Raw genomic sequence first — 12,630 nt, 5'->3', positions numbered from 1 at the left:
ATCCCGCCACAATAAATAACCGCGCTGTTGCTGTTTCAAGCTGAATAAAGCTGGTGTTGCTAAAGTACTGAGACTCAGCTTCGTGTTTTGGGGTGCAAGACGGGGACTCGCACATCACAGCACACACACACACAGTCACAATGCTGTAGTAAACAGTATACGCTCATACGAATGCTGACTATATGAGTGAGGCACATCGACTCAGACGGAGAATAGGAGACGATTGCACACAATCCCACAGCGAGAGAGAGAGAGAAGAACCATCAGCTCAGTTGTGATCACATGACGCTCAACAGACAAAGAGTATACATACTACTCGTATTGCAAGACCTCGCTCGTTTATCAAGTCAAAATTTATTAAAAATTTTAGCTCGTCTTGCAAAACACTCGTAAACCAAGTTACTCGCAAACCGAGGTTCCACTGTAGAAGTCTATTATATTATATTCCGGTTCTTCTTACACCTTTGAGTTGAGCCACCACCATTGAAATTTCTGTGCATATAACAACTGTCCATTCTCATTTATAGGACATCTGCTGATTTCTTAGTCACCTCTTAGTCATCCTACAGGACATTTTGTATGTTACATCAACCTTTCTTCTGGTACATTCTTTATTTACTTGACCATCTCAGTATTTTTCCTAAACCAATTCTTATATTTCAGTGTACATTTTGTTGTTCACTTGACCCTTATCTCGTTTCCAACATTTATTAACCCTTTATGCTATTTCTTAAAGATGAATGCTATGTTACCCAAAAATTATTCTTCCACGCTTGACACTTAAAAGTACTTGTGATGTGGTAAACTTGCATCATGGTTGTACTCATGAAGTATGTCATTCTCTTTAAGAGATTGTGTGGTATCAATACATTTAACATCTACATTTATTCATTTAGAAGTCAGTTTCATACAAAGCGACTTACAAAAAGAAGTCAACATAATCAAATTAATTTTAGTCTGGGGGACTGTTTTGGCACAAGTGTTATAGGATAAGGTTCCTAAATTGACTAGCACAAGTGAAGAATTTTTAAACAATCGAAAATTAAAATTAGTTACTCTTTCTTCAGTTAGAGGAACTTATCAAATCCATTATCAATTAGATATATATTTACAGATAGTCTTTAAGCACTTCTTAAACACGTCTATGTAGCCATGCAGTTCAGATGAAGGTGGGCAACTCGTTACACATTAAAAGATTCTGGATTGAGATTTGATGCCACACAGAGATGGCATCACCAGATGCCATTCACTAGCGGAACTGAATGGGTGAGAAGGAGTATAGAACCTCAGTATCTTCATATGCATAGGTGCAGAACCATTGACTATTCTGTAGGAAAGTATCATTGACAGCACAACATCAGATACATGGTGTTTGCATGAAACAGGAACTGTAAAGGAGATTGGCTTGTCATGTCACTCATCTATTACAAGAGAAAACTTTGCAGTTGACAGTTTCAAAGACTGGAACTATACCTTTATGAGCTGGCTTATGAACTTAAAACAAAGAGCTTTTATTACACCCCACAGACTCAAGTCTATATATAATACATCTCTCTATTATATAAAAAAAATCTTGGGTCAAGATGTGACCTTCTCGGACCAAGTTAAAACAAGATCACGGACATCTAATCTCTCAGTTGTTGGAATGCTTTTGGCAGACACACTTCATGTGCTCTCAGCCACTAAAAAATGTATACGTTCTAGATGGCACATCAATGACTAAGTGAAGAAGAAAGAGCAGCATGTCGAAAAGAGACCCAAAAGCATCGAAGAGTAAAGAAGTCAAAAAAGAATGCAAAAAAGAACAATAATAATCTATGTGAAAATTCTGAAAATAAGGAAAGTAATAATCAGCCAGGGCTAAGTGGAACTGAAAACCTCGTAGGTCCAAACGGGGTCAGAAATAAAAGACTCCATAAAGACGTTCAAAACGTTGGCGCGATACACATGCAGAGCAAGTTAAAGAATATGAAAACATGTATCAAAAAAAAAAAGAAAGTAAAGATCGCATTAGCACAAACAAATGGAAATTATTACTCAGTGAAATAACGGAACAGCAAAAAGAGATTGAATATATGGACATAAGTGATATGACAGAAGTATGTAGATATTGTAAGGCTTTAAAGCTTATGTCGGAGACTTGTAAATCGTCTAATTCGTGTTGCAATCAGGGAAAAGTAGTGTTGCCTCCCAATGAAGAAGCCTATCCACAAGAATTAAAAGATTTGTTGTTTGGTGAAAGTGAAATCCACAAACACTACAGGAAAAATATCCGAGTCTACAATAAACTTTTCGCGTTGGCATCATTCAATGCTCAAAAACGTAGATTTACACAATAATGGACCATACGCTATGAGAATCTGTGGTCCCGCAACAATTAAAGCTACGACAAGTTTAATTTCAAAGAAACCACAATTTGGTCAGGTGTATATTTATGATCACGGAGAATTGATACAACATAGAATCGAAAGAGTATGTAACAATTCATATGAAAGTAACAATCTCTTTAAATTTCTGCATAGAGATTTACCAGTCTTTTCATTGCTGGTATCTCTGGAAATTTCATCATAAAGTCTTCATACATAAATATTAAAAATAGACAGCCAGAAAACTATAGGTTCCTTCCACCCAGATGCATTTCTCAAAGTTAGAAAATGGAGGTGAAATTTAAAAGTTTAGGTGAACTATTCATTCAGCTTAAAAAATGAGTGGACCCTTGTGACATTGTAATCAAATCACATTCTATCACTGTATAAACACTGCTTAACATGAAGTATATTTTATATTCAGCTTCTTGTAATGTAAGCAATGAAGTGTAATCGTTTGTCATTTTTTTATAAGCTGCATTGCACAGTGACATTTGTTGATCTCAAATTATTTTCTAGCTTATGTCCATTTTTGAAAGCCCCCTTTTTACCAGTCAGATGTGCATGGAGACTGAGCCTGTCCTGGCATAAACAACCACTAGGCAGAAACCAGCAATGTTCAAATCTCTATATTGCTTTTACAGTATATGTTATATTTGTAATGGAAATGCACTCCTTGAATTATGTAAATAATTGAGTAGCTAGCTAAGGTGTTTAATACACAAAGCATCAATGTTCAGAAAATTTAATACAACTTTAATGAAAGTAATTTAATTATTGATTTATTAAAATGAACATCAGAACTAATATATTTATTGGACTGATTCATGAATCAAAGATGTATATTAATAGACAACATTATTTTAAAAGAAACAAAATTAGTGCCTTTGTTAACCTGCTTTTAAGAATTTAAAGTTCGATTTAACTTGGAAAGCTGAAATTGGGAAGGGTGGATAAGGATCAAAGTGTTTGAATTTTTCAAGTGTTTTCTCATTCTGTTAACTGTGAATAAAAAGGCAAAAGTTCACGTATTATTGGAATTAAATTATACAACAGGGGTTTCTTTTTAGCTTGTATATAAAAGAGCTTGTTCAAAGCTGACATTTGTGAGTGTCTTAAAACAGTACCTTTCACAGGCACTTCTGAGTGCGGCTACAGAAAATGAATAATTAATTTGCTTCCAGAATGTGGTGTAGTGAGGCACTGTGTTTTTAACAGAGTCAGCTGCTTTTCATTGATTAAGTCTTTAGTGGCTTCGTCTGCACTGCAGTCATTTTTAGACTAGAAGCCTTCCCTGTAAAATGCACGGATGCAGCGTCTTTACAGTAAAAATAGAATTTCAGAATTAACACATTAAATTTATATATAGAAATGTTTATTTTTTGCAAGCATCAGGACCAATTTGCTGTTTGTGGAAATACACTGTTTATTATGAAAAATGAAAGATTCTAGTATAGAGTGTCTGTATGTTGGTGTATGCATTCCTGTCTATCTATCTATCTATCTATCTATCTATCTATCTATCTATCTATCTATCTATCTATCTATCTATCTATCTATCGTGCCTTACATATCTGTCTGTCTGTCTGTCTGTAGATCCATATTTTGAATGGACATCAATATATGTGAGGATAAATTTATACCAGTGGTACAAAACCTGGTTACTAGAACCTGATGGGCCCTAGTGCAGAAAATAAATTAGGCAGTTCATGTGAAATTAAATTAAATTAAATAAAAAAAATAACCACCATTAATGAAATATTCCCTGCATACAAGCTAGTTAAAAGAGCAGTAGTCATAATTAAATCTTAACAGTGTTGTTGGAATAATAACACCATTAAATTTTTCATTCTAATGTCAAGTAGGCAAGCATGTTCAGTGTTCTCACCAGAAGATTTTTCTCAGCTGGGTTGGATGAAGGAGTAACAATGTAGTTAAAAAATAAGAAAGATAACTGGGCAGTATTATTTAATCATTAAGTAATGAAAATCATGTAGTACTCAGTGATTATTATGCTTATAATTTTGTATATTATTTCTACTCTTCTTCTTAGAAGTTCAAAGTGTCTGTGGACTTTACATAATCAAAATCACATGGATCCAGTGCACCCAGAGAAATCAGCGTCAGATTATTTAGTACATTCTTACTGAAACTGTTAATTTGTATGTTTTAGTGATGTACTCACAGATTTGACCTGTCCAATAGCAGCAAATATTACTAAATTTAGAAAAGACACTTTCAGCTCAGATGTTGTTGCTAATTTTAACAGTATTTGTTTTGGATTTAGATTTTTGTATAACTGTCCCTTAATCATTGTTGGTACAGCTGCCCACTCTTGTTTAGATGTTAATTTAAAAAGACAGAATTGCCTTTTATTAGAATAACTAGCTGTGTAAGCCTGTTCTGTAAAAAGCTCGGGCTCCTAGAAACCATGGATTCTAACACTTCAATTAATCATCGCATTGGTTATGCATTAGCAGCTAAGTGAGGTTCTCTTTACTCAGCGGTTTTGTTTTGCCAGTGTGCCCGCCCCGCTTGTGTTTTAGCAGCTAAGCGAGTTTCTCTTTTGTTGGCAGTTTCACTTTGGCGAGTGTCAATTTCTTTGAACCTCATCCTGTACCCTTGTATTTGGGCTGGACAGACAGACACACATACTTCCACACGTAGACATTTATTTATAAGATAATCAAAAAGAATCCCAGATATTTATTTGCTGTTATACAATACAAGAAGGTTTGATCACTGTTATTCATGAGACTGCTGATAGAGATATGACTGTGACTCTTGTCGGTAGGTACAGCTACAACAAATTGGAGATCAAAATTGACAAATTAAAGAAAGAAGACAGTAGTGCACTTTGGGAGGGGTGGTCAGCTTCAAGCTTTTGCCACCAAAGGTCAGGTTGGATATTCTAAGGCCCTTGGATCCACCATTTTGCTCACCCAACTCATTTTCAAGCTGCACCTTAGTGTTTGAGGTATGATACCCTCTCCTACAGAGTAGCCTGGCTTTGCAGTGATTTCTATCTAGAGGCTGCAAGAACATAATATTTTTAGTTTAGATTAAGTGCAGTGACACTTTAATGTTTATTTCAAGCAGACAGTTTTCAAGTTTGTGTGATTACTGGCAATTATAGCTGCCTTTTTCCCTACTTCACTGTGTTGCCAGATTTTTGTTCTATTGGCTTAGTACATATTGTATGTACTATATGCAGTGTTTTGTTTCTGTTGTTTTTATCATGATTTGTGTTAAGGCAAATAACTTGATAAGTCAATATGTTATTGACGTGAAGTAAATTGAATTAAATTACAATGTAAAAATAATATAGATTGGGGACCCAGTAAACTTAACACAGTATGAAAAATATATTAAACTGATAGAAGATGAATATTTAACCTAGAGAGATTCCCTAAACAATGTTAAAATTTAAGGAATATACCATTAAATCTTTCTGTAATTGTAGCACTTAGATATTACTGTATATATAAAACAATGAAAGAGAACTGTTAAAATTTGGATTTGCGTGCAGGAGCATTAACAGGCAATAATGCAGGTTTGCGCAGGTTGTTTGGGAAAGATCCGTCTTTCAGTGCTGACATAGTTGAAGCATCCAATATCTACTTTTTATTATTGAAACAGAGGAAACTAAAAGAATTTTCACAATGTATGGAATATACAAATGTCATTTCATGCTATTTTGGATTAACTACTGCGTTCAACTACTGCTTTATGTATATACTGTTCAAATATTTTTGTTTTTGCTTGTGGTAAGAAAATTGCAGAATACATTGCAGAAAATTCTCCTGCAATGATCATTAGAAGACATAAATTCATATAACTGCTCTTCTGAAGCCTTATTTTGGACTGTCAGTTATAGACCAATTTCAAAATATTATTTCTAACAAAAAACACTGTAAATAGATGTATTTGGTTAAAGAAAGTATATATTTAATATTACCCTTCTTAAAATAAGACTAATACATAAGACAGGCATGGAATGTTGAGCCTGTAGTTCCAGAGCAGGTCCTTCTGCTGATGTGAGGAGTACCCCTTATGATGATAGATTACATGTAAGATGAAGACCCATTTCTTTAACACGACATACCCATATTAAAAATTGCGGACTAGTGTGTTCATACTGTAAAACATCTGGTTTTATGTTTGTTTGTTTTTCTTTTCCCCCTTGCGGCTTAACAAAGTGAGTATGGCTGGGATGGGAGTATCAATAATGACAGATACGTGGCTAGTGTGGAGTTTTTGTTCTCCTCTCCTCTTTGACCACCTGGGTAACTTTCAGTTGGCATCGTATTTGGTCCAGATTAGCCTAGGTTTATTTCCGCACTGCTGCTGTTCATGTGAGTCTAGCTCTGTAAAGGATACATTTTATATACTGTTTTTCTTTTCTTTTATATTTTTAACACGTTTAAGCATTTTCTACGTAGCTCCAATGGAAAGTGCTATATAAAAGTTAACTGTATTAATCTGAATATATGTTGTGCTTAGATCAGCCTTTTATTGTAGCTTTAAAATTAGAATCTGGTAAAGAGAGCTAACTCACCTAAGAAGGAAAACAAAAAACAGCAGTGAGGTCAGTTGGACATCTTCTTCTGCAGGTCCTTACAGACAGGGGAATGTTGTCTCTCAGAATGATGCAGAAGACTAGTACATGGGCTTTAGAGATAAAAAAAATAGTTTATTATAAGAAGGAGCGCATTGTTTTCTGGTGATAGGTAAAAGGAAAACAAAATGTATTATAATGACTTACTGTAATAGATATTTGCTTTACTAAATATGCATTTCACTTCAGTTGGTCATTTCATGATATTGAATATCTGATGAACTATAAATGCTGCTGTTCTGCAATGTAACACAATAGCATATTACAGTAAAAGCTGCCATTACGATCCCCATCTTTTAATGTGTCTTATATCCTGCAGCGTTATGTTAGACGTGTCCATTTTAAAGAACATGTCTATCACAGTACTACTTCAGTTCCCTCCAACATGACCTGCTTGCTTTTTGTCACATTCAAACTGTGTTTTTAATCATTTTCCATATTTTTATGGTAACACTGAATATCATTCTTTTTCTTTATGTTAATTAAATTGAAAATGAACAAAGAAATCAAGAATATTCCTGCATACAAAGTGCTGGTAGACCCAGTGTGCACAGTGACCCAAAACACAAAAAGAAATAAGGAATGATATTCTTATGTTTAGGTTTAGGACAGGAGCAAAGCATAATGAGCCAAACAGTGGTGCTACTACCTGTGTCTGTAATTTGGTAATAAAAGAGAATTTCAAAAATAACTGATATTTTTTTATGTTCTATTTTTTGATTTATCTATTTTGTTAGGATCTGTTTACAGCAATATTAAGTACTGCTTTTAAATATTTATGAGTGTACAATCAATTTATACTGGATGTGGAGTAATTTGAATTTCGTGGGAAATAAACAATCACAAAATGTCACATGGAACAAGGCACTTGAATATAAAAACTTCCTTCAGTTTTAGGTTGAGAACTAGTGACTGTGTTCTCAAAACTGACCATCTCCACTAAACTTGTTTAAAATTGTCAATTAAGCGGATAAAAAAAACGGATGGATGAATAAATGAGTGGATGGTGATTTGCTTTTTTCTTTTATTCATTACTTTATTTTATGTGCTTTATTCTGTTTTTTTCATATTAAGTTATTTTTCTTTTTTGTGTTTTACAGTTCCTTTTGGCCTTTTGTTTTGAAGCATGTATGAAGTTTTACACCAACTACTGCTTGTTTCCATCTCAGTATGATTACAAAGAATAAAGTTTTGTGGTCTCTTCAAGGTTTTTATATCAGATATGGTAGGCAGGGGTCTCATCTGGAACATTTTGAACCATCCATGTCATGCTGTGGCAACACAGAAGTTTTTCTGAAGGTATTTAAATAATTATTAGCATATGCTTTTAACCCTATATATAGAATATAGTTAAATTTTCAAGGTTGTTCATTTGTTAACCTTTTTATTGTATAATCATTTTAGTAATTTAAATACATATTTTAATCTGTAATTTTTGGAGCACCCCAGTCATTATCATTGTTCAGTTTTCCTGAGCATCTTAACCTATTATGTAGTATATAACTAATATGTTGTCACTCATATCACAGAATTTTATCCATTGTAACTTCCAGCCTCAAATAGGTGCTAAATCATATGGAGGCAAGATATATTTATATAGTTTCATTAAAATTTAATTTCTTTCGTAAAAACAAAAATGTTTAATTAATTTAAAGCAATAATGGGAAAGAATACTTCAAAATAAATCACTGATTATAATTACAGTTACAATTTCACAATAGGGCGGCACGATGGCGCAGTGGGTAGCGCTGCTGCCTCGCAGTTGGGTGATCTGGGGACCTGGGTTCGCTTCCCGGGTCCTCCCTGCGTGGAGTTTGCATGTTCTCCCCGTGTCTGCGTGGGTTTCCTCCGGGCATTCCGGTTTCCTCCCACAGTCCAAAGACATGCAGGTTAGGTGGATTGGCGATTCTGAATTGGCCCTAGTGTGTGCTTGGTGTGTGGGTGTGCTTGTGTGTGTCCTGCGGTGGGTTGGCACCCTGCCCAGGATTGTTTCCTGCCTTGTGCCCTGTGTTGGCTGGGATTGGCTCCGGCAGACCCCCGTGACCCTGTGTTCGGATTCAGCAGGTTGGAAAATGGATGGATGGATTTCACAATATTATATAACACTAGCTGTGTACGCCTGTGCTGTAAGAAGCCCAGGGTCCTAGAAACTATTGAAATCATCAGAAAAAAAATTGAAACGTAAAGATGTCAGGTAATTGAAAGGAACTACTCTGGGTGTCTTTCTCCTAGGAGCATTCGTTTTGCTGACATGCTCACATCGCTTGTGCATTAGCAGCTAAGCGAGTTTGTCTTTCTTCTCAGGTTTCGTTTAGCTGATGTGCTGGCCTCCTTATGTTATTAGCGGCTAAGTGAGTTGTCTGTTTCCTTGGAGGCGGAGCCCTTATCCCGACTCCACCTCACACTTCCGGACCAAACAGACAGAAACATACACTTCCACGCGTAGACATTTATATATAAGATGAGTACAAGTGATATTGCATTTTATTGATAATGTGAAACAAAAGAAACAAGCTTACTGTGCATATTTCACTGCATCACTTTCATTTTCAAATTTTTTCATGCATTTTTGATATTGCATCCATAAAACGTCGTGATTAATTTTTTTATTCATTGGCTGCATGTTTTTCTTTTTTCACATGCATACAATAATGATTGATTCGGCATAGCATCATCAGTGAGTTTACAGGACACCAGGAGAGTACAGAACCTTATTTTATGGTGCCATAGCACCCGCAGGTTTTCACTTCAACCATTTGTTAATGTGATATCAGTTGTTATTGCTAGTTGTAGTTGTGTATCAGTAGGTGAAATGACGCAGCACACAGCAATATTTCAATGAGCTCTGAAGTCTTTTACTTTTGTCTGAAAATTGGAAAGAATCTCATTGCCGTCAAAACGTTAGTGCTCAATAATTTGTTTAGTTTGTACATCAATAGACTATATTTTAATTTACTTGGTAGTTAATTTCAGGTTCTTCATTTTTTTGTTTAATCATTTAACAATAATGCAGAAGTAACACATTACATAGTAGTTTAATAGTCAGATTAATATCAATTGCATCTGTATTGTCAATCATATAGTCACAATCTTAATGTGTGTAGAAAAAACAAGATAGAAATTTAGAAGTCAAAAAGTAAAATATTAATAAAAGCATGAACAAGAAGAATTATGTCTTCTCAAAAGTAAAACACCTTTAACTGTTAAATTATTTTTCTAATTAAGAAATTAGTTGGAATGAAACCTCTTGCTGTAGCTGTCCAAAATAACTGCCTTAATAAAAACTCATATTGTAAGAGCAGTCATGTATCACAATGTGTATTGTTGGGTAATTTACATTTGTTGCTATTTTTACAGCCTAGAAATGTTGCTGGATTCAGAGGAACTGTACGCTATGCTTCAGTAAATGCACATAAAAACAAAGTAAGTTTTATTTTTTTTTTTAATTTGGAGCTTGTTTAAATATATGGGAGTGGCACAGTGACGCAGTAGTTAGTGCTGCTGCCTTTAAGGATCCTAGGCTTGAATCGCATGCATTGGCTTTATCCAAATCCAAAGTCGAATGATGTGATAACTTCTACTGTTGAATTCTGCTCTGTACTTGTAACATTTCTATTGTACTATTGTATTGTATTGAGGATTACTTGTGTTCTGTGCTGTATATTGTGTTGTATTTACCTCCTTTTTTTGACACCCACTACACGCCCAACCTATTTGGAAAGGGGTCTCTCTTTGAACTGCCTTTCCCGAGATTTCATCCATTTTCTTTCCCCTACAAGGGTTTTTTGGGAGTTTTTCCTTGTCTTTTTAGAGAGTCAAGGCTGAGGGGCTGTCAAGAGGTAGGGCCTGTTAAAGCCCATTGCGGCACTTCTTGTGTGGATTTTGGGCTATACAAAAATAAATTGTATTGTATTATAAGTAGAGTGTGCACATTCTCTTCAAGTACTCTGGTTTTTCTCCAACATTCCCAGAAACATGCAAGTTGGGTTAACTGGTGATTCCATACTGGGTGTGAGTGTGGGTGTTTGTGGGAGTGAACCCAGTGATGATCTGGCACCTTGTTTAGACCTTAAACTAAATGCTGCAGGGATTCACTTTGGGCAACCCAGAATTTGATTAAGCAGGTTTGAGAATTTTCTGTTAATTAGGTGAGACTATACTAAGTAAAGAAGGTTGTTTCTGTTTTTATTGAGCATAGTGGTACTGCGGCCTCACAGTTCAAGAGCCCTGGATATCATTCAGGAAAATCTGTCTGTCTGTCTGTTTATTTTACAGGAAATGGGCCGCCATGATGACCTGTGGTCCTTATTTTACATGTTAGTAGAATTTGCAGTTGGACAATTACCATGGCGAAAAATTAAAGACAAGGTAAATCCATTTGTGCTGTCTTTCTTATTAATATTTCCACAAGATCAATGTTTTTAAATAATAAACGACTATGTCAAGATTATTGGGTGCATGGGCAAATTTATGCCTACATTTATTAAAACATTTAAAAGTTAATGACACTTTTTTCAATTCTCTATTAATATTTTCAAACAGGAGCAAGTGGGTCAAATCAAGGAGAGATATGATCATAGAATGCTGCTAAAACACATGCCTTCTGAATTTCATATCTTTTTAGATCATGTATCAAGCCTTGATTATTTTACTAAACCAGACTATCAGGTAAAAATATCTTTAATAATCCACATAATTTGCAAGTGTACAGGATAGTTGCACGAATTGTTTTTCATAAAGATATACAGAGTGAGCTGCTTAATTATTTTATTTGCATTTTTCCTTTCAGTTTAATACTTTAAAAGCCATACTTTATTTTCTATTTTAAATTCTAATCTTACTGTAAGTCTTTGTATGTGATTTATTAAATTTAAGAATGAAACAGACTTTGTAAACAGTGAATAAATCATCATAGCTGACATTAAAACATTTAATCAAACTTTGTCACAGTCATGGCATTAGTGCTTTCATATGGGATTTATTTCCAAAGTAAAACTGATTTTCCAAAAACCACTCCAGTTGGCTTGACCTCTGCTTGATATTTTTATTTCTAGGAATTTTAACTAAAAATAAAACTTGTCTGCAAGCAGTTACATTTTTTAATGTAACATGCCTAACAGGAGTTTATCTTTTGCCTTAGCAATTCAAGGTTTTATATTCTGTATGTTTCTGCTAGATATATTAATTTTATGAAGATCATGACTAAAGGTTTTCTGTGTACAACATAAAACAGGTGACAAGATAGTGCTTCTTGTTAAGGATGATAAAGTCACTTCGTCCTTTGATCATACAGTATGTAATTCATCATAGATGGACCAATAATAATTCTCAATAATAAAAAAATATATAAAATCTCAATATCTTCAATTTCCAAGTAGACAAGTTGCTAAATAAACATACACTACTTCGCCTTCATGATTAACACGTGGGTCTTTGAGCAGATCAGATACTTGTATGTAGAAAAGGTATTTTTTAGTACAAAATTATAAGAACTCTTCTACTCTTCTCCTTCAAAGTATTGTCCTTGCAACCCTATAATATCATTGTTTTACTAAGGATAATATCTATCTGGAAAAATAGAGAATTGAACATTAAAAGGTAACATTTTGTATTTTGTTATGCAGAAGACATTTTAATGCCACTTGA

General features: G+C 34.5%; 1 protein-coding gene across 1 annotated transcript in view; it reads left to right on the top strand.

Annotated features, from left to right (window-relative positions):
- LOC114666065 (tau-tubulin kinase 1-like) overlaps window positions 1-12,630 on the top strand; it is a 162,603-nt gene that overhangs the window by 79,102 nt on the left and 70,871 nt on the right. The window contains exons 8-10 of the mRNA XM_051919541.1: window positions 10,342-10,407; window positions 11,260-11,352; window positions 11,527-11,652. Of these exons, the coding sequence (XP_051775501.1) occupies window positions 10,342-10,407; window positions 11,260-11,352; window positions 11,527-11,652 (285 nt within the window). The remainder of the gene's footprint in view (window positions 1-10,341; window positions 10,408-11,259; window positions 11,353-11,526; window positions 11,653-12,630) is intronic.

This window comes from Erpetoichthys calabaricus, chromosome 15 (assembly GCF_900747795.2).
Source record: "Erpetoichthys calabaricus chromosome 15, fErpCal1.3, whole genome shotgun sequence".
Taxonomy (NCBI): domain Eukaryota; kingdom Metazoa; phylum Chordata; class Cladistia; order Polypteriformes; family Polypteridae; genus Erpetoichthys; species Erpetoichthys calabaricus.
This window is presented reverse-complemented; position numbering and strand designations above follow the sequence as displayed.